A 19,633-nucleotide genomic window follows, 5' to 3' on the forward strand; every position below is an offset into this window, starting at 1 on the left:
CCCCCCCCCCCCCCCCCCCCCCCCCCCCCCCCCCAATCTTTCACACGCGCAGGCTCTCCCCAGCGTCCTGGGAGACGACCGCTTCAAGGTGATGTTCGAAAACCCGGACTACCAGGTGGACGATCAGAGCGAGGAGTTCCGCCTCCTCAACCCCATCGTCTCCAAGGTGGGACAGAAGAGGCAGAAGAAGCTGCGTCTGCTGGCCCAGCAGGCTGCCGCTTCCGAACAGGTAACTCACGCGTGGCAGAGCCCCGCCTACAGACGGAATTCCGTCCAATGTGAATCATTTGTCCCGCAGTGGCTCCTGATAACTTAAAAAAAACCAAATACACAAGCGTTCTACCCGGACACTTTTTAGTTGTGCACCGTTAAGCAACAGGTGCTGAGGTCAGCATAACAAGCTGGTTGGCGTGTGAGTCTGTTTCACTATGGCGAGCTCAAATATTGTGTTTAAGACGAGGACTGTGTGTGGGCGTTGCCCCGCCATCGTTGGGATAAAACAATTACAGAAGTAATTTCCATTGACGTTATAGTTATAGCAAGTTTATTTCTGGAGCACATTTCTTACATGTGGGAATTCAGTGTGTTTTACATAAATAAAAAGTAAAAGCACCATCCATACATAGAATATGATTTTAAAAGAATACATTTAACAGAGATTGGTATAATTTAAAATATAATTTATGATATAATATAATTAAAAGAAAGTAAGTACATAAATAGAATAAAGACACAGTAAGAACATAGTAGCTCAATCGTAGGCATACGTTTTAACCTGGATTTAACAATTGCTACATTGATATCATATCTAAGATTTTCTGTCAGTCTGTCCCAGTTGCATGCAGCACAACAGCTTCATTGACACTTACCAGAACACTCCTCCTTATGCACAAGTTTTCTTTTATTCTTTTTAAAAGCATAAAGCATAAGAGATGTTTTTCAGTGACCTGCTGCCTTTTGGGAAATGGTTCAGTGTTTGTACAGTCTGATACCCACTTATTTTTATCATAAAAATATAGTTTACCAAAGTTGCCAGAGGGCAGAATGCTGCCTCAGCCCCCAGCGTGTCTGTCATTGACACTTGCACTACTGGCGTATCAGTAAAGATTGTCAGTGTGTGCAGTCACTCATGTTAATATGAAAGTGATGAGAATTATTACTTTACAGACCGATGTAGATTCTGATTGCCTCTGAAGTTGAAGTACAAATATTTGTGGTTTTTAAATTTTTTTTTTAAATTTTAAAATATAGTTGGGTAGTAAAATAAGTAAACGTTTGGTGTTCAGTAAGGAGAGAAATAGTGTACTTTCTGTAGGTAAAATGCTTTATTTTTTGTTTTCATGCATTAATTGGTGCCTTTTGCTAGAGATAAAAAAAAAAATCAACATGGACAAAATGCACCAAATTGCACCATTTAAAAGAAAATTTCTGTAAAAAAATACAATAAATGTATATACTGTATAAGTCTAGGCTTCTCTAGACTCTGCATAGGATGAGGCTTCTCTAGACTCTGCATAGGATGAGGCTTCTCCAGACTCTACATAGGGTAGAGTCTAGGCTTCAGGCCCCGTCCTCATTGTCAGGAAAGACTACTGCATACATAACACTGGCTTTGTGACGTCCCCATCCAGGCGGATGAGGACGATAAGGAGCCTGAGGGGCGAGCCAGCTCCGAGGAGGAGAGCTCAGACGATGACAAGAGCTGGGTGGAGGAGGTGAGGGAGCAGCGGAGGCTGATCTGGGAGGAGGGCCGGGACCGCCGGAGGCAGGGGAGGAAAGAAGCGGACCGCAACACCGTCCTGCTTGAAAGGGACCAGAGCGGAGGAGAGGAAACCTCAAACATGGCCGAGGGCAAGAAGACAAGTCGGCCTCAGTATTATCAGATCAAAGCTGGGGAGGAGTTCAGAAGTTTTAACGACGTGGCCCGCAAGCAGAGACTACAAAAGTATGTATTTTGTATATGTATCAAATGGAACTGTTGGGGTGGGGGATAAACTGACCTGACCTGTCCAGCTATGGAAGACGCTTCTAAGTGAATAGATTTACAAACTTAACTCAATAAATATCAATATGAATTATAATAAAAGACAAATAACTGTACACTGTTTGGTATATTGTGTCTGAGGAATGTGTGTTTTTCTTCCAGGGCTTCTTTGGAGGACCGTCTGAAGTTGGAGGAGCACTCAGGAACCAGCAACATGACCGACACCGCAGTCGGCAGCAAGCAGCTGACCTTCACTCTCAAAAAGGTGAACTGTTCACTTGGCGCACCGTCCTCTCACTCTCCCGTACCTCTCTCCGTTGTTCAAAGCAATGAAGTACACGTATAAGCCCCCAACAGCTGTATCTGCTAAAAACCAACTAGTGCAGCCAATTGTCCAAGCTGGTTTGCAGATGGATTGGTGAGGAGGAGGTTTAAAACTTCACATAGTCTTAAAAAACATTGTTTTTTAAAAGGCCACCTAAAGCCCCTTTCCTTCAGGACTAACGCTCGCTAACATCTGGCTTTCTGTCAACAGGGATTTGGGCAGTTATTATAATTTATTCTACAGACAAAAAACACAATAAGATCTCTTTAAAACAAGCAAAAGTTACCTAGCTCGATGGAAACAAACTCATCAAAACGGTCTTTTGTTTGTCTCTCCACTGTTTCAACAATCATCAACTCTGCTTTGAGAGTTTTTATAGAGAGACTGAACTAGTAACACATTCTTATTTTTAAAAGAACATTCACTGTTTACTAACTCTGGTGCTAGCTGGCGTAGCCGTGACCTTGAACATGGCACACCAGATAAAATCCCCATAATGGCATACTTGTCTACTGACCCTGTGAAAGGAGTCTCTCGCCTATTTCTATCGGGTTTTCCCGCGTCACAAAAACCCACATATGTACACAAATGTAGGTGTAAAAAGGGTATAATTCACCAAAAGCAGCTTTTGCACACTGTAGACACAATTATTGAATAGCTGCAATCTGATAAAGCTACTATTAATACTCAAAACTATTTAAACATGATTGACTGACAGTGATATCAACAACCACAACCAATTAAAAATAGCCATACATTTATTTTTTACTAAAATATACAGACTAAATAGAAAAGAGCATTGATGTACAATCTTCTCATCCCCTTGCCTGGCCCTACCTGGAAGCGAGTAATAGTTGCCTGCCTCCCCCCAAGTATGAATGCACTATTAGGAGGTTTGAAACACAAATCGGGACAGAATTTCTGAAACATGCGTTATTCCGTCCTCATTTGCAGTCGGAGCAGCAGAGGAAGCAGCAGCAGGCGGAATGGGAACACCACGAGGAGAGGAGGAAGCTGAGGCGCTCGGCCGGACACCTGAGCAGCGACCGCGGGAGAGGACGCGGCGGTGGCGGCAGGAGAGGACGCGGCGGCGGCAGCGGGAGAGGACGCGGCGGGGGAAGAGGAGGAGGGAGAGGCCACTACTGAGAGGGGCGGCCTAGACTACAGAAGCATTGCTGGCACAGTCCTCAGCTCACGTCGAGGTTTTGTAGCGGCTCTCATTAACTCAACTTCCAAGTGTACGGGTTTTATGAGACAGACTGGAGATGCTGCACAAAGTGGCAAAGACTGACATTGATGAACAGACGAGCTGCTCCTGGGTGGTCTGTGTTCAGCTGCTCTCTGCAAATTCAGAGCACATTCAAAAAAACAAAGATTACTTATGTTGCTGTCTTTGTGCTTATAATGCTTATGCCATTATCCAAAAGTACCGTGACTACGTTTTTTTTTTAAGCAGGGACGTCCCCAGACGGAGTTGGAGGAATGAAGAGCTGAATGGACTTGACCTGCCTTGTCTCAGGCGTCTGTAGTTTGTTAGACGTGCTCCTCAGTTGAGTCTACTATTTCAGTTCCTGGAAGGGGAGAAAATGGATGCTTTTGCGGAAAAAAAAGTTTGTGTTTTTAATGCTCTTTTTTATTACTGTAGATTGTTAAGCGAACACCGGCTTAACAACACTTGTACAGTATATTATATTTGGTACAACACTTGCTCGTCGTCTTTGCTTTTATTGCCAAAATGTCTCGATCAAATTAGAGCAGCAGGAAGTAAGAGAAGGGAAAGAGAAAAATGTCCTCGGCATGCCAACACTGGCCCCCAGGCTCATTTGAACTAATTTGTTGTCGCCACGCTTTTGCGCCATGAGCCATCAGTCTGTATTTGGCGACAGCGTGAACAACGCTTCATTGAGGAGAAATCCATTAAATTAGCATGTTGAACAACAAATGCTGCAAGAACCAAACGTGATTTCAACGCTGTAACCTTTAGAGGAATAACTCGGCGGTTTGGGAAATGAACTTATTTTGCTGTCTGCCTGAGAGTTGCATAAGAGGATTGATACCACTCATGTCTGTACGTTCAATAAGAAGCCGAAGCTGGCAGCCGACAAGCTCAGCTTAGCTTAGCGACTGTAAATATGGAAACCGCTAGTCTGGCTCTGTTCAAGGATAACAAAACTTGCATACCAGCATCTCTAATGCTCACTGACTAGCATATTGTGTGTCGTATGTTCAATCTAAACTTAACTAAACTAAAAAGCAAGCAATCCCCGTCTGTGTGTCCTTTGCATACGTCAAGAACCGTTCACCCGTTCTACTTCACACTCGTGTGTATTGCTGGGGACCTGAGGGAGTGCAGTGTCCAATTTGGTGCAATTCGGACACGTGACGCCTTCAATATTAATAAAGTTGGAATAAACGAGCGATAGTGCTCCTTGCAGCGGGGGCGGAGCTTCAGATCTCTGCAGAATGTAGTGCGCTTCACTTTAGCTGCTGGATGTGCTAATGTTTGAGTCAAACCAGCGATGAACGGTTTTAGACAACGCCGCAAGCAGCTCTTCCGCAGCTTTTCCGGTCTTTGTGCTAAGCTAAGCTAAAAGACTGGGCTCCAGCTACATGTTTTCCATACAGATGTGAGGTTGGTATGAATCATCTCACTCCCAGCCACAACTCGTAAACCGGTGAGCAGTTTACCCAAAATGTCAAACTATTCCTTTCATTTTGTACATGACCTTTTTATTGTCGTGACACTTTGCAAACAGCTAACTAGATCAGGATCAGGGTGTTGTCATACTTGAAAACAGAAATTCAGAAGTACGAAGCCTTTCGAGGATGAAGAGGAAGCTTATTATCCAGGTATTTGTGGAGAGATTACCGTTGGTTTGATAGTAGGTTACTGAGGCCAGGCGACAAAGCCCCAGCCTAGTTCACTCCTTTGTGTTTTAACACCAGTGACACTGCTAAATGATTTGTATTTGTTCTACAGTGGGACAAAGTGTCATCTGGTATAATTCCTTAATCTGGATTCCTTTCCTTCTCTTTCACAATGCTGTGGCTTCACCATGACAACTGGCAACCAGGTCACAGGAAGTGGGTCAACCGAAGCTGACACAAAGAATAGGAGACCTTTCCATGAAGGCAAGGAGGTTGTTACTGGATATACTTTACCCTGTATGCCAAACCATTACGCAACCATTACGTATTCCTCGTGGTTTGAGATTTCGGAGGACTTCTGTCTCGTGGAATTTATCAAGCCATGTTTTTTCATTTGCATGCAAATCAGAGCTTGATTGCAGTGGGACATTGAGTGCAATTGCAACTCATGGTGTGTTTCAGGTTTCATTACAAACACAAAAGAAGCAAAAACCAGGGATGCTTTAATGTAACCAAATCAAACCATATCTTGTGGTTCCATCATGGTAGTGTTCCCTGTTTTTCTCAGAAGGGAAGGCAGTGTGTCCATTGCTCTGGATAATCCACAGAAGACACTGTCCACAAGTTTCATTGGGACTATTTGTTAGGTAGAGAGGGAGTGCCATTGAAAACTCTTGGCAGTGAGGTCTCTTCAGAGTAACCATCACATTGTTTTTTTGGAAATATACTAGGCAGTGACGACACAGTCCAACTCTAAAGAATTAGGGCCCGGGGTGACGCAGCAGAGCAGACGGCTAGCAACCTGTGACATCACCCATCTGTCACTCAAAGAGACCACGCCCTTAAGTATGCACAACTTGAATCCTTAATATAAAATAAAACGGGTTAGTTATAACTCAAATTCATTCCCCCTTATAGTTGACTTGAACAGGTAAATTAGCTGTAGAGTCAAATCCGTGGCCATTTGAGGAACTGCGTTTTTTCGGCACTTCCGCGTTGTCTTCATTTCGCAGCAGCGGAGGTTGCCGCTTGTGGTGAACATGGTAAACCGGCTAAACTTGCATGTTAGCATTGTCAATGTGAGCATGCTAACATGCTGACGTTGGCATGTTGCACAAAGCACAGGTGTGCCTACATACAACCTCACAGGGTGGCTAGCATGGCTGTGGACGTGATGAAAGCATGTTGTGTTAGGACAGCAGAGTTTTTACTTTAGACCCGGATTTGAGTCCGTACATATTTGCTAAAATGAGACTGCTGTGAACAATGTGCATGGGCTTGCTGGCCAAAATTCTTGATATATCAGTGTGCAACTTTAAGTACTTTAATTCATTTCTGTCTTTAACAGCCTATCATGTTCTTTTTCTCTTATATCCAACATATACATAATTATTGTATGTCTATGCACCTTTTTAGTCAATCAACAGTATGTAACATAAGTTAATGTGGTTAATGGTACAACCACAACACCTTCAATGTGAAGCAGTGAGCCTTCTCCTCGTTTCGTGCCCCCCCCCCCCCCCCCCCTGCCAAAAAGATCAAAGGAGTGAAATGTGCTGACGCAGCCTACTTGCCGAGCTTCAGGCCAACCCAGGAAAGCACAAAAGATGGTCCTGTGAAAAGATGATCCAGAGCGAACCAACTGTGGGCAACTCAACCCTGAAAGAAGAAGGAATGATGAGTCAGCAGAGAGCCAGATTAAACAACTCTCCTCTCATCACTCCAGGAACAGATCTGGTAAGTGGGCAAGTGGGGCAGCTGCATGGTCAACAATGTCATAACAACTAGGGCTGAGCACAAGTGGATGTGTTTTCCTGGCTTTAAAGGCTGCATTACAGCAAAGTGATGTCATTTTTTGAACTTACCAGACTGTTCTAGCTTTTTACAATTGGTTATTAAATCCAAATATTTATCAAAAATCTAAGTATTTTGTGAAAGACAATCAACCCTACAATATTGTCACAGTATCCATATTGAGCTATTTTGTCAAAAATAGTGTGATAATTGATTTTTCTACGCATCGCCCAGCCCTTATATCTTGATATAATATAGACTGTAATAAGGCTTTAATGTAGTATTTAGATAATTAGATATGCAAATGGTTTTATAAGTTTTTTTGTTACTTTTAAGAGTATAATTTAAGAGGTTTTATCACCGATGAGTGAGTGGAGAGACAAACTGAAGCAACGACACAACACACAATGCAGCTGCACCATATCTCAACGTTATCACCATGACATTTTAAACACTAGAAGGGCACTCAGAGTGCAGACCTCCGACAAGGTCGTCTCTGTACTCAAAAAAATAAAATAAAAAATAACAATCCCTGTATCCGCTTCTTGTGATTTGGATCCGCTCCAAAATGTAGTAGGTTTCTTGGCACATGCTACACCATTCCACCAAGTTTCATGGAAATCGAGCCAGTGGTCTTTCCGTAATCTTGCTGACTAACAGACAAACAAACCAGCCAACTGAACCGAAAACATTACCTCGTTGGTGGAGGTGATAAGCAGCTCTTATATGTATTCATATGGTGATATTAACACCACCATGCAGCCATTTCACACAAAAATGTCCTCATTAAGATGCAAAGTTATGCAACAAGAGTCACAAATTCAATTCAGATTCATGAGCTCTGCAGGAGAGGGGAAGTGTAAAAAATGTGATGCATCCAAAGCAAACTAACGATAAAAGAAAACTTGAATATACTCTGAGATTATAAAGTCATAGATTTGCGACAAAAAACTCAGAAATTCTGACATTCAAGTCACAAATCGTTCTCGTAATTGCTCCTCTGTGTCTGTCTGCATGTACTGAACTGTTCCTATTGAGGCAGCTACTGTAGGTTGTTTCGTCTGGCCATGTTGTGTTAATGTGTGCTGTCTACACCGACACATTCTGCGGGGTCAGAGCCTTGCGGGGCTTTGGATAATTTCGGAATGTCTCCAGCTGTCTCGCGCCACGGTACTGCTTCCCTCAAGGACACGGAGTGGTGACCAGGAAACATTTGGATCTCTTATCTCCTCGTGGCAAACCGACATTCTTCAAGCTCCTCGAAGTTCTCCGTTGTCTCCGCAGATTAGCGTCCGCGTGGTTAGAAAATGTTCTGCCCCACGAGGGGGCCGCATTGTCTGATGGTGTGACTTCACTTTGATGACTCCTAAATCAAACTTAAGAGTTTACTGATTGAACATCATGTGGTTTAATTCACACCACAATTGAATGGTGTGAAATTAGTAGTCATTCAATTTGTTGGTAAAATGACACATTGTCCAACTTTATACTGAATGGTGTGCAATTACAAGAGAGATTCAAATCTTGGCCCATTTTTGGCCCGTCACTGCAGTGCCCAGCAGCACACGCAGATGAACGCCGCCCTCTCCGGCGCCAGCTCTCCTGGGTTCCCTCGCTCAATTTAATTGTGATTATTTTTTCGTAAACGCCCCTGAGTACATTACGTTTTAGCATTTACAATCATCCTGCAACTGCTGCTTGTGGCCACAGTGACCGCTGTTCAAAAAAAGAGGAAGGGGAAGGCAGGAGTGTTTCCCTTTATTGCTGGTGGTGAACCATTCATTATTGTGCAGTAAAAAGGGTAAAGTTCAAACCGGGCCTTTTTTATTCATTCCGCAATTTCTGTGTGTGGTCCAGAGAGTGAGGACATGCATGTAAAAATAGATTACCAAGACGAGACATCAAGACAGCCAGAGTACAGAGACATCAGCCCTGTGAATGAACTGACTATGGATGAGCCCAGTCAGTCAACAGAGACCCACAAGACCAAACCTTCAATTTACTTTTCTTTTTTTGAAGGTATTTCGGTAACATGCCAGACACAGCATAAGTTAAAGTACAAGCCATGAAAGTAGGGGGGGGGGGAGTGTCGCACACTCAGCAATCTTGTTGATGTTGAAGAAGTCCTGTGAGGCCAAAACATCACCAGAATGAAACAAATGCGTGTGAAGCTTTTTTTTTTTTTTTCCCTTCCTGTGATCAGCACCTCATCACAAGCCAGCTCGAGGCTTCTCAAGTCCTGTGCAGACCAGCTGTGTGGGATAGTGGAGCACGTCTTCAACCTGAAGCTGGGGGGAATGCCACAGCTGTGAAAAACATCCCGTGTGGTACGAATGCCAAAGACATCGCACCCCAAGGACCCCAACAGCTACAGGCCGGTGGCACTGACACTGATGAAGACCCTGGAGAGGCTGGTCCTTGTCCATCCTGGTGAGCCCATCAATGGACCCCCTTCAGTTTGCCTACCAACCTGGCATTGGGGTAGATCTACCTTCTACATAGATGCCTCTCTCACCTGCAGGCTGGAAGCACTGTGAGTCATGTTTTTCGATTTCTCCAGTGCCTTGAACACCATTCAGCCCACACTTCTGAGGGACAAGCTGGAGCAGACCGGGGTGGACCACCACCTCACAGCATAAATCCTGGACTACCTCACCAACTGCCCACAGTATGTGCGGCTACGGGAGTGTGAGTCTGACCTGGTGTCCTGCTACATGGGGGCCCCCCAAGGAACCGTTCTGGCTCCCTTCCTCTTCACACTTTACACCTTGGACTTCAGTCCATTGACTTCGAGACGAGGGAAGGCTGACTCATCTCCTGGTTTTAGGACTCATTCCTGCAGCACTCTATTATATTAATTTCGTAACCTAAATGGTTAAGGCTTTGTGTGTTTTTAACACTAGGTAAGATGGTGCTGTAGTGTTTGAATTCATCGATAAAGTGCAAGAAAAGTTGGCTTGGTTTGCAACTTACAACAACGCACTTCCTGTCTGTGGCCGGCTGGTCCTGGTTCGGTGGCTGTGTGGTGCTACGGTCTTAACTTCACACAGCTGGGGTCTACAGCATCATCAGAGCTTTAAGTTCATTAGGCGATCTGTGTGTCAACAGGCTGTCGGGGCTCTCCCCATTTAAAGTCACATTGGCCGGAGTCTGAGGAGTAAACAAACACCTCAGGTACCATCTGCCCGGTCGGGCCACGCAGGGAAACACTAAGATCTCTGGTTTCATAAGCAGCTTTCTGGACCAGCAGAAAGTGCTCATGTACAGTGGGTACGGAAAGTATTCAGACCCCTTTAAATTTTTCACTCTGTTTCATTGCAGCCATTTGCTAAAATCAAAAAAGTTAATTTTATTTCTCATTAATGTACACTCAGCACCCCATCTTGACAGAAAAAACAAATGTAGAAATTTTTGCAAATTCATTAAAAAAGAAAAACTGAAATATCACATGGTCATAAGTATTCAGACCCTTTGCTCAGTATTGAGTAGAAGCACCCTTTTGAGCTAGTACAGCCATGAGTCTTCTTGGGAATGATGCAACAAGTTTTTCACACCTGGATTTGGGGATCCTCTGCCTTTCTTCCTTGCAGATCCTCTCCAGTTCCGTCAGGTTGGATGGTGAACGTTGGTGGACAGCCATTTTCAGGTCTCTCCCGAGATGCTCAATTGGGTTTAGGTCAGGGCTCTGGCTGGGCCAGTCAAGAATGGTCACAGAGTTGTTCCGAAGACACTCCTTTGTTATTTTAGCTGTGTGCTTAGGGTCATTGTCTTGTTGGAAGGTGAACCTTCGGCCCAGTCTGAGGTCCAGAGCACTCTGGAAGAGGTTTTCTTCCAGGATATCTCTGTACTTGGCCGCATTCATCTTTCCTTCAATTGCAACCAGTCGTCCTGTCCCTGCAGCTGAAAAACACCCCCATAGCATGATGCTGCCACCACCATGTTTCACTGTTGGGATTGTATTGGGCAGGTGATGAGCAGTGCCTGGTTTTCTCCACACATACCGCTTAGAATTAACGCCAACAAGTTCAATCTTGGTCTCATCAGACCAGAGAATCTTATTTCTCATAGTGTGGGAGTCCTTCATGTGTTTTTTGGCAAACTCTATGCGGGCTTTCATATGTCTTGCACTGAGGAGAGGCTTCCGTCGGGCCACTCTGCCATAAAGCCCCGACTGGTGGAGGGCTGCAGTGATAGTTGACTTTGTGGAACTTTCTCCCATCTCCCTACTGCATCTCTCTGGAGCTCAGCCACAGTGATCTTTGGGTTCTTCTTTACCTCTCTCACCAAGGCTCTTCTTCCACGATTGCTCAGTTTGGCTTGACGGCCAGGTCTAGGAAGAGTTCTGGTCGTCCCAAACTTCTTCCAATTAAGGATTATGGAGGCCACTGTGCTCTTAGGAACCTTGAGTGCTGCAGAAATTCTTTTGTAACCTTGGCCAGATCTGTGCCTTGCCACAATTCTGTCTCTGAGCTCCTTGGGCAGTTCCTTCGACCTCATGATTCTCATTTGCTCTGACATGCACTGTGAGCTGTAAGGTCTTATATAGACAGGTGTGTGCCTTTCCTAATCAAGTCCAATCAGTTTAATTAAACACAGCTGGACTCCAATGAAGGAGTAGAACCATCTCAAGGAGGATCAGAAGAAATGGACAGCATGTGAGTTAAATATGAGTGTCACAGCAAAGGGTCTGAATACTTATGACCATGTGATATTTCAGTTTTTCTTTTTTAATGAATTTGCAAACATTTCTACATTTCTGTTTTTTTTCTGTCAAGATGGGGTGCTGAGTGTACATTAATAAGAAATAAAATGAACTTTTTGGATTTTAGCAAATGGCTGCAATGAAACAAAGAGTGAAAAATTTAAAGGGGTCTGAATACTTTCCGTACCCACTGTATATATCGAGGTCAAGCCTTCGCAGATTATGCGTGTTAACTTCTTATGAGCACGCAATGCAAACTCTAACGAGTACGTACTGATGCATGGGCCTACGCTTGAGGCGTGACCGGGTCATTTCAGGTTGGTTAAACAAAACAACATCAAGTCTTTAACACATTTTTTTTTAAGCGCAGATACAGAACAGACTAAGCTGGATGACACGGGGCCATAAGTTGATGAAACGGTGAAACAGACTGAGCTAACAAAGAAGTGGAGAGGAGCACAAAGCCATGCAGCGGTACACGTGACACACGCAGCCACAAGGCCCGTAACACTGCACTGTATCTTGTGGGTGGCCATAACAATCCTCATCCTTGTCCTTCGCGAGGCCTGGGAGACGTGGGGTGGGGGTGGGGGGGCCCACAATGGTGCACAGTAACGATAACAGAAAGTCCACACAGAGACGAGACACAGACATTACAAAGGGGAGGAGAGGGAGAGGGGTAGAAACGCGGACAAAAACAGTTAAACAAAAGGGGAAGTGACTGCAGTCCAGAGAAACAATCTAACTCGGGGGGGGGGGGGGGGGGTCTACGTAAGATGTGTTTTGGGATCTTGTGATTTCCGACCGAGCCTGATAAACATCCTTTGAAAATGAATTAGCCCAAGTGCGGGGCCCACTTCCTGACCGGCATTGGGTCTGCATAGGACGTGTGGCCCGCTAGAACCAAGTTCCGATTCGGGGCAGGAGACTACAAGGGAAAAACTGCGATGTGTGAAAATGATTGCAGATTATGTCATCGCACAACATTCCCGCTTAACCTCACTTGAACTTTCTGACCAGTGCAGAAAAAGGGCTGCGCTTTTTACTTTTTTTGACAATAAACTGCTCGGAAAACATGACTTCACTCACCCGCCCTGCAGAATGTCTGAATGGAAACCCCACTGTGCAAAGAATTGATTGCCATCTTGATTGTGGCCTCGAGACCTGGAAAAGATATTAAGCTGAGCCCGCAGATATGCGGTCCTCGTGAAGCCCTAAGGTTTGGACGTTAGTGCCCTGGAACCCATGCTTGTGCAACATTTCCACATGTTGTCGGGGTCACACCAACCAAATTCTTAATTTTCCTCCATTTGGTAATGTCTGCTTGCAAACCAAACGTCTCTGAACGCAACCTTTGGACCAATTAGACTGTGCAGTAACGGGGGAAATATCTGGGGGACAGGAATTTGAGGGCTCTGGGTGAAAAAGCATCTTTCTGCTTAGGAATTGAAGCACTATAAACCTTTTTAAATCCTGCATAGCATTCTCAGTACCTTACAGAGGCATATGTTTTTTTTTAATCATGGCAAACATTTGTTTTAAAAACCTGGACAAGGATAGATATAATTTAAAAAAAACATTAATTCTACATCTACATGTGAAGCACTTGGCTGTACAGAGCAGTTGTGCCTGTGTTGACACCTTTGCCATCTCTGAGTCAACTCGTGATCTCCTTTAATCCCAGTAAGCAGGTCAAGAAACTCAGTTTGGGACTGAGCAGACTGCCATCGAGAGACAGGTCAGTCCAAACCAGACAGCGTGAGTGAGCACCACTGGGATCAACAGTAAGGCAGGGCAGGCTTCTTCCATCACAGCTGGCCATGGAGGAGGAGGAGGGGGGGGGGGGGGGCTGTACTGATGATCATTGTCATCATCACCAGCCAGACTGAGCATAAAAGTGCTTCTGAGGTAGCAGTCTGGCAGCACAAAGTCAAAGATGCAAGCTTCAATGAACAAATGAACATCAAAAAAGGCTTTTAGTAACTTACAGGCAACGTTTTTACATGAGAAGTCTGTTACTAGCTGGGGCCAGACAGTCTTGTGAGTGCTAACTAGTTAATCTATGGGCCCTGTCTACACCACAATAGTAGTGAGACGCCTTTACCGTGGATTCAAGGTCCGTTTGAACAGTTATCTTAAGAGATCATGTGTGTGCGCAGTAAAGTTGTCCCGTCCGTCCGTCCCACCACCATGTGGTCGAGGTGACGAGCCTAAACCGGTTCATACGTGGATGGGAGGCCGGTTTCAGCTGGCTGCGTTGCCGTAGCAACGAGCTCTCTATAAATACTGTGGGATCCTTTTTGCCGGCTTGCACACCAGCTCAGTCTCGACGGAAGCGACACGCCAGCTTTACTTTTTTTATCCCAGCATTCTGGTCTAATGGACACACTCTTCGTAAATGCTTTTTAAGGTGAGTTAAGGATTTAAAATGTCTTACTAACGCTACTAGCAGGGTCACGTTTTGTTTTTGATCTTACATGCGTTTAAGCGTCAGTAAACGGTAATTAGCTGGCTGAATCTGTTACGGCGGCTTAAGAAGGACAATGAAATAGTGGTTGCTGTTGTTGCTTTTACGTCATTTTAATTCAAAATTGAGTATCTCTTAAGTGTGTACGTTAATTACCAATACGACGTGTCCGGTCGAACAGTGGGCTGGTTAGCTAACGTTATCTAGCGATAATTAATTTCTTTTTAAAACCACGATAACCAACCGGCACAACGTTAGCCTGTAATGTCTACTTCACAGAGCCACAGACCTGGGTGTGTTTGCGCTATGCTCAACAAGTTATTTTATTTTTTCAATTGGCTGCGTTAACTCTGCTAAACCACACTACAAGTAACTTCAAATGCTGAATCGCCTCATGGCAAGAAAGGCTCTAAACGGAACCGGCATAATGACGTTGACCTCGTATATCCGTAGCCGACTGGTTCATTTTTGTGCCACACTTTTGATGTTAAAGGCGGATCGTCTTTGTGATTGGATTAAGTCTGCGCTGGGCGGGGTTTAAACACTTGGTCCTTTTCAGCGATTCATCTGTGCTCGTTTACAGAATCATCAGTCTAGGAAGACGCACACTGCCTACTCAGCAGGCCCGGGCCTTGAGTCATATTTGAAGGGATTTAACTTCACTGGTGAGCCGCCTTGGCTTCTCTGCACCTGAGAAAACAGCGACACTAAATTCCATCTCTTTCCTATCCAAGTAAGTGTCTCAGCTTGATTTCAACACTGCGTAGTCATCTTTGGCAGATAACACTGCTACAAAATTATCAATTCAATCAAGTGATGTGTTTGTGAGAAATTACTCACACTTGTTTATCTTAGACGTTCCCATGAGTTGGGATTAAAAATGGTAATCAAGGACACAAGAGCCGCTGAATGTAATGTGGATGTGTCCTCTCTCAGTTTACTGGTGACCAATCGAGAGGACTTCTTGTGACCATGAATACTGCCACTCCCACCGAGTTTGACTTCTCTTTCTTGGAAGAGGGCTTCTCCGCCCGGGACATTGTTGAGCAGACGATCAACGAGTCATCCATGACGGTGAGCGTCCTGTGCCGACATTGTTTAGTGGGTACACAGAATAGCCCTGCTGGGTTGGGTGCTGAATGTCAACAGGATGCGCCTGACATCCTACACCTGTGTTCAGGTTACTGGTATTGCATCGAGCGAACTGTATGTCCTTTACTTAACTCTTCAGACCATGGTGGTGCAAATAATTGTGTTTTTTTTTTTTTTTTTTTTTTTTTTGTGTATTACACACATGGTGTTTATTGTTTGCAGTGTATCGTGGATGATGGAGGATGTTTTTGTTAAACGCACCTGCACCTCCTTATTTTTCCCCACAGGATGACCGGGACGCCTTCTACGTCTGTGACCTGGGAGATGTGCTAAAGAAACACCTGCGCTGGGTGAGGGCCCTGCCTCACGTCACTCCTTTCTATGCCGTCAAATGCAACGACAGCCGGGCCGTGGTCATGACCCTGGCGTCCCTGGGAGCCGGCTTTGACTGTGCAAGCAAGGTGCGTGTTGGAACCGTCCCGTGGCACTAGACGTTCTGAGAATAATGCCGCACAAAAGCTGTGCGGCAGCTCGTGTTTTTAAATTTGCTGACTGTCTGCATTGTACCCCCTCCACCTCTAGATGGAGATCCACATGGTTCAGTCTCTGGGAGTGGCTCCAGGCAGAATCATCTATGCCAACCCCTGCAAGCAAGCTTCTCAGATCAAGTATGCGTCTGCCCATGGGGTCCAGATGATGACCTTTGATAGCGAGGTGGAACTCATGAAAGTGGCCCGCTGTCATGATAATGCCAAGTGAGACATTTTTACCATAATATGAAGACTTTAGTTTATATTTAATGTATCTGCCCTCTTCCTTCCCCACTAACTCTTGTTCCTGCTTTGTGCCCAGACTGGTGCTGCGTATTGCCACAGATGACTCAAAGGCAGTGTGTCGCCTGAGTGTGAAGTTTGGGGCCCCACTCAAAGCTTGCCGTGGGCTTCTGGAGCGTGCTAAGGAGCTGGGGCTGGAAGTGATCGGCGTCAGCTTCCACGTCGGCAGTGGCTGCACCGACCCGGAGACCTTCCGCCAGGCTATCGCCGATGCCCGCTGCGTCTTCGATTTGGGGGTGAGTTGTGACAGAAATGCATGTACATTATGCGGGTTTTCACGCAGCAAAATTAACTGAGACTCTGATTTATGTGAACTTCAGGATGAGCTGGGCTTCAACATGGACCTGTTGGACATCGGAGGAGGTTTCCCCGGTTCAGACGAAGCTGAACTCAAATTTGAAGAGGTAACTTGCTTTTCTAATGTTTAACCTGTGCGACTAAACATATGTCTGTTTTTGACTTAAAACAAGATAAGTAAGCTGCAACATCAGTAGTACTAGCTCATGGTAATTCCATTTTATTATAATTCTCTTAATAATAATCATTTCTTCTAGATCACAGCAGTAATCAGCCCGGCCCTGGACAAGTACTTCCCTTCTGACAGCGGTGTTAAGGTGATCGCTGAGCCAGGGCGCTTTTATGTGGCCTCTGCTTACACACTGGTTGTCAACATCATTGCCAAGAAGGTCATCATGGACGACGAGTCGGCCTCTGACGGTAACAGCCTTGATTTAGGAAAACAAGTTTACTCTGAAAGCACATTTGTAACATTTGTCGGTATTAAAAATGATTTTATGCTTTCTTCAGAGGAAGACGAAGGGACCAATGATAAGACTCTGATGTACTACGTCAACGATGGAGTGTATGGATCCTTCAACTGTATACTCTATGACCACGCTCACTGTTTGCCAACACTACTTAAGGTAAGTGAAAGTGGAGGATTGAAGAAGTGGCAGATCTAGTCATACACGTGGGTCAGTGGAAGGTGAAACGGAGGTTGGCGGTTTGTGCGTCTCCCCTCTCTTTGTACTAATAGAAGCCAAAGCCAGATGAGCGCATGTACCCCTGCAGTATCTGGGGCCCGACATGCGACGGCCTTGACCGCATCGTTGAGCAGTGTGACCTGCCCGACCTGCAGGTGGGCGACTGGCTGATCTTTGACAACATGGGCGCCTACACCGTGGCCGCCTCCTCCACCTTCAACGGCTTCCAGAGACCCGACATCCACTACGTCATGTCCCGCACTGCCTGGTGAGTAGACGTCACAAAAGCTGGAAGTTTGGTAATGGATCACTTTTCTGGAGTATGTTTTGGTTTAGTTTAGTTTTTTTTAAATTGGGTGACTGTGGCTCAGTGGTAGAGCAGGGTCGTCCTCCAATCAGGATCGGTGTCCTGATTGGAGGAGTACATGTGTCCTTCTCCAATCAGGATCGGTGTCCTGATTGGAGGAGTCCATGTGTCCTTGAGCAAGACTCTTAACAAGACACTTAGCCCCTCGTTGCTCCCGTAGCTGAGCCTACGGTGTGTGAATGTCTGTGAATGGTTACTTAGTCCTGATGGGCAGGTGGCACCTCGCATGGTAGCATACATCAGTGTGTGACTAATGACATGAAGTGTTAAAGTGCATTGAGTGGTCGGACTAGAAAAGCCCCATACAAGTACAGTCCATTCACCAGTAATGTAGCCAGGATAATTCCATTCAGCTTCTGAAGCAAGCAATGTAAAAAAAAAGTCACATAAAGGAGACGACGGACTTTCATCAATCGTGAGGAACATGTTTAGATTTTCAGTGTTTCTTCAGACAATCTAACTTGTATGTGCGTTGTCGTCTACAGGCAACATGTGCAGCAGATCTGTTCCCAGGGCATGCCAGCTCCTGCGGAGGAGTCCTGCCTGTTAGAAGTGCCAGCCTGCTGCGGTCGAGAGAGCAGCTTGGAGCAGCCCACTAAGCCCTGCCAGGCCCATGTGGTTTAAACACCTACTGTACATCACAGCTATGTTCTCCAGACCTAGCACCCTTTTGTTCTACATTATTGATGAGGCGTTCTGTATCTTTTCTTTTTTTTCTCCCCTAATGTACGTTGTCATTTCAAGGCCAGTTACTTGACAGGAGAATGAGAGGGACACGCTGCTGCACAACTTTCTGTGTTCTGTATGGAAGTGGGGTTCAACTCAACTCAATGAGGCTGAATCACACTCTGAGTGTCTCTGTGTGTTCCAGACAGAGTATTACGGAGCAGCTCTGTACTCCAGCTCGTTGCTGCAGTCTCTTCCCCCCCCCCCCAATGTTTCCCGTCACTGTAGCAAAAGTCAAGAGGTGACTCATGCTATTATTTAAATGCCAGCATAATATACTGTAGCAACATTGCTTTATTTGGTTGCTTTATTTAGTTAACTTACAAAGAGGTGGTTGGAGGGGTGATTTGCATCCTCACACATGGCTGCTATGTTTATATTTATCTTTTCCACGATCTCCACTTCTGTACAGAACCTCTCAAGTGTTAATCCTCAAGACGTCAATATTTCAAGAAACACACTTGTCTGCAGCATTTGAATGAATCAGACAGCGCTGTAGACACTAAACATCCCCACATTTGTTCTGGTCACCTGACACTACAGGATCCACCACAATACAATAACTCTTCAGGATTAATACTTACAATGCAGGGACTCAAGAAGCAGACTGCTCCTCTCCTCTTCTCCACCTTAATATTATTTTTTCATTTTTTATTTGTAACGTGTAGAAGTCTGCTCATGATATGATTGAAGAGGTGTGAACACCATACATCTGAAATGGATACGAAAGAGACGGGATCGCAAAGTCATAACGCTTTCCTATGGAAACTTTTTTGAAGTTTTGTATTTTTTTAATAAATAAAGCATTAGGTGCGGAGCTGAAGAATGGGAGTTGTGTGTTTTCTAACGTATGGGCCAAATTAAGAAAAACCAGTACATTACTGCTTGTAAAGCAATATGGACCATAGAACATGAATTACAGGACATTTCAAGAGCTCCATCTAGTGTTCACAGCAGGAAGAGCTTTTAGGTTATCTGTACTCACAACTGTGTTTCACACACAAGGTCATTTATTTTTACATACCTGCGTAGAATACTCACCTAAGTTAAACCTTTACAAACAGCACTCTGGATCAGATGTGGTTTGGTATGTAAATGACCCCCCCCCCCCCCAGGTCAATCCTGACCTTTATAGAGCAACTGGATTGTTTAACGTGCCTCAATCTGAAAGACACTAAATGAACTTTGCTCCAGAGTCACTTCATCTAGAGAATGGCTTTCAGTGAAATCACATCCCAAACTAGTGTTAACGTCTTCGTCATGAAATCGTTGGCCTTCTTTACAATTCATGTTAAGGCTAATACTGTATTATTACAGTTAGAAACTTGAGCATTGGATAAAAATGTGTCATTATGTAGCTTATATTTATTTATTACATATATTATATACATGGGTTTTTTCAGGCTGTATTGATTTGACACTTGGGTAAATTGAGGTGTTTGTGTCTTTGTGTTGTCTCCCATCTTGTTGCAGATTAATTATCCATACAGGA

At 44.8% G+C, this 19,633-nt stretch overlaps 2 protein-coding genes across 3 annotated transcripts in view; both read left to right on the plus strand.

Annotated features, from left to right (window-relative positions):
* The window catches only part of nol10 (nucleolar protein 10), an 8,301-nt gene extending 4,846 nt beyond the window's left edge, over positions 1-3,455 (plus strand). The window contains exons 12-15 of the mRNA XM_031876838.1: positions 53-229; positions 1,632-1,945; positions 2,147-2,249; positions 3,264-3,455. Of these exons, the coding sequence (XP_031732698.1) occupies positions 53-229; positions 1,632-1,945; positions 2,147-2,249; positions 3,264-3,455 (786 nt within the window). The remainder of the gene's footprint in view (positions 1-52; positions 230-1,631; positions 1,946-2,146; positions 2,250-3,263) is intronic.
* A 10,436-nt stretch (positions 3,456-13,891) lies between these two features.
* odc1 (ornithine decarboxylase 1) lies at positions 13,892-18,964 on the plus strand. 2 transcript variants are annotated; one of them, XM_031876858.1, is made up of 11 exons: positions 13,900-14,083; positions 14,724-14,873; positions 15,077-15,214; positions 15,520-15,693; positions 15,815-15,987; positions 16,085-16,301; positions 16,386-16,469; positions 16,620-16,782; positions 16,873-16,988; positions 17,102-17,316; positions 17,901-18,964. In XM_031876858.1, the coding sequence occupies exons 3-11, from the start codon at positions 15,113-15,115 to the stop codon at positions 18,037-18,039; spliced, it is 1,383 nt and encodes a 460-aa protein (XP_031732718.1). In that variant the 5' UTR covers positions 13,900-14,083; positions 14,724-14,873; positions 15,077-15,112; the 3' UTR covers positions 18,040-18,964. The 2 variants fall into 2 exon arrangements, with proteins under 2 accessions (XP_031732717.1, XP_031732718.1); XM_031876857.1 differs by having other exon boundaries at positions 13,892-14,083; positions 16,620-16,988.
* Positions 18,965-19,633: the final 669 nt, after the last annotated feature.

Source organism: Anarrhichthys ocellatus, unplaced genomic scaffold (assembly GCF_004355925.1).
Source record: "Anarrhichthys ocellatus isolate YVR2014 unplaced genomic scaffold, GSC_Weel_1.0 scaffold117, whole genome shotgun sequence".
In the NCBI taxonomy this organism is placed as follows: Eukaryota; Metazoa; Chordata; class Actinopteri; order Perciformes; family Anarhichadidae; genus Anarrhichthys; species Anarrhichthys ocellatus.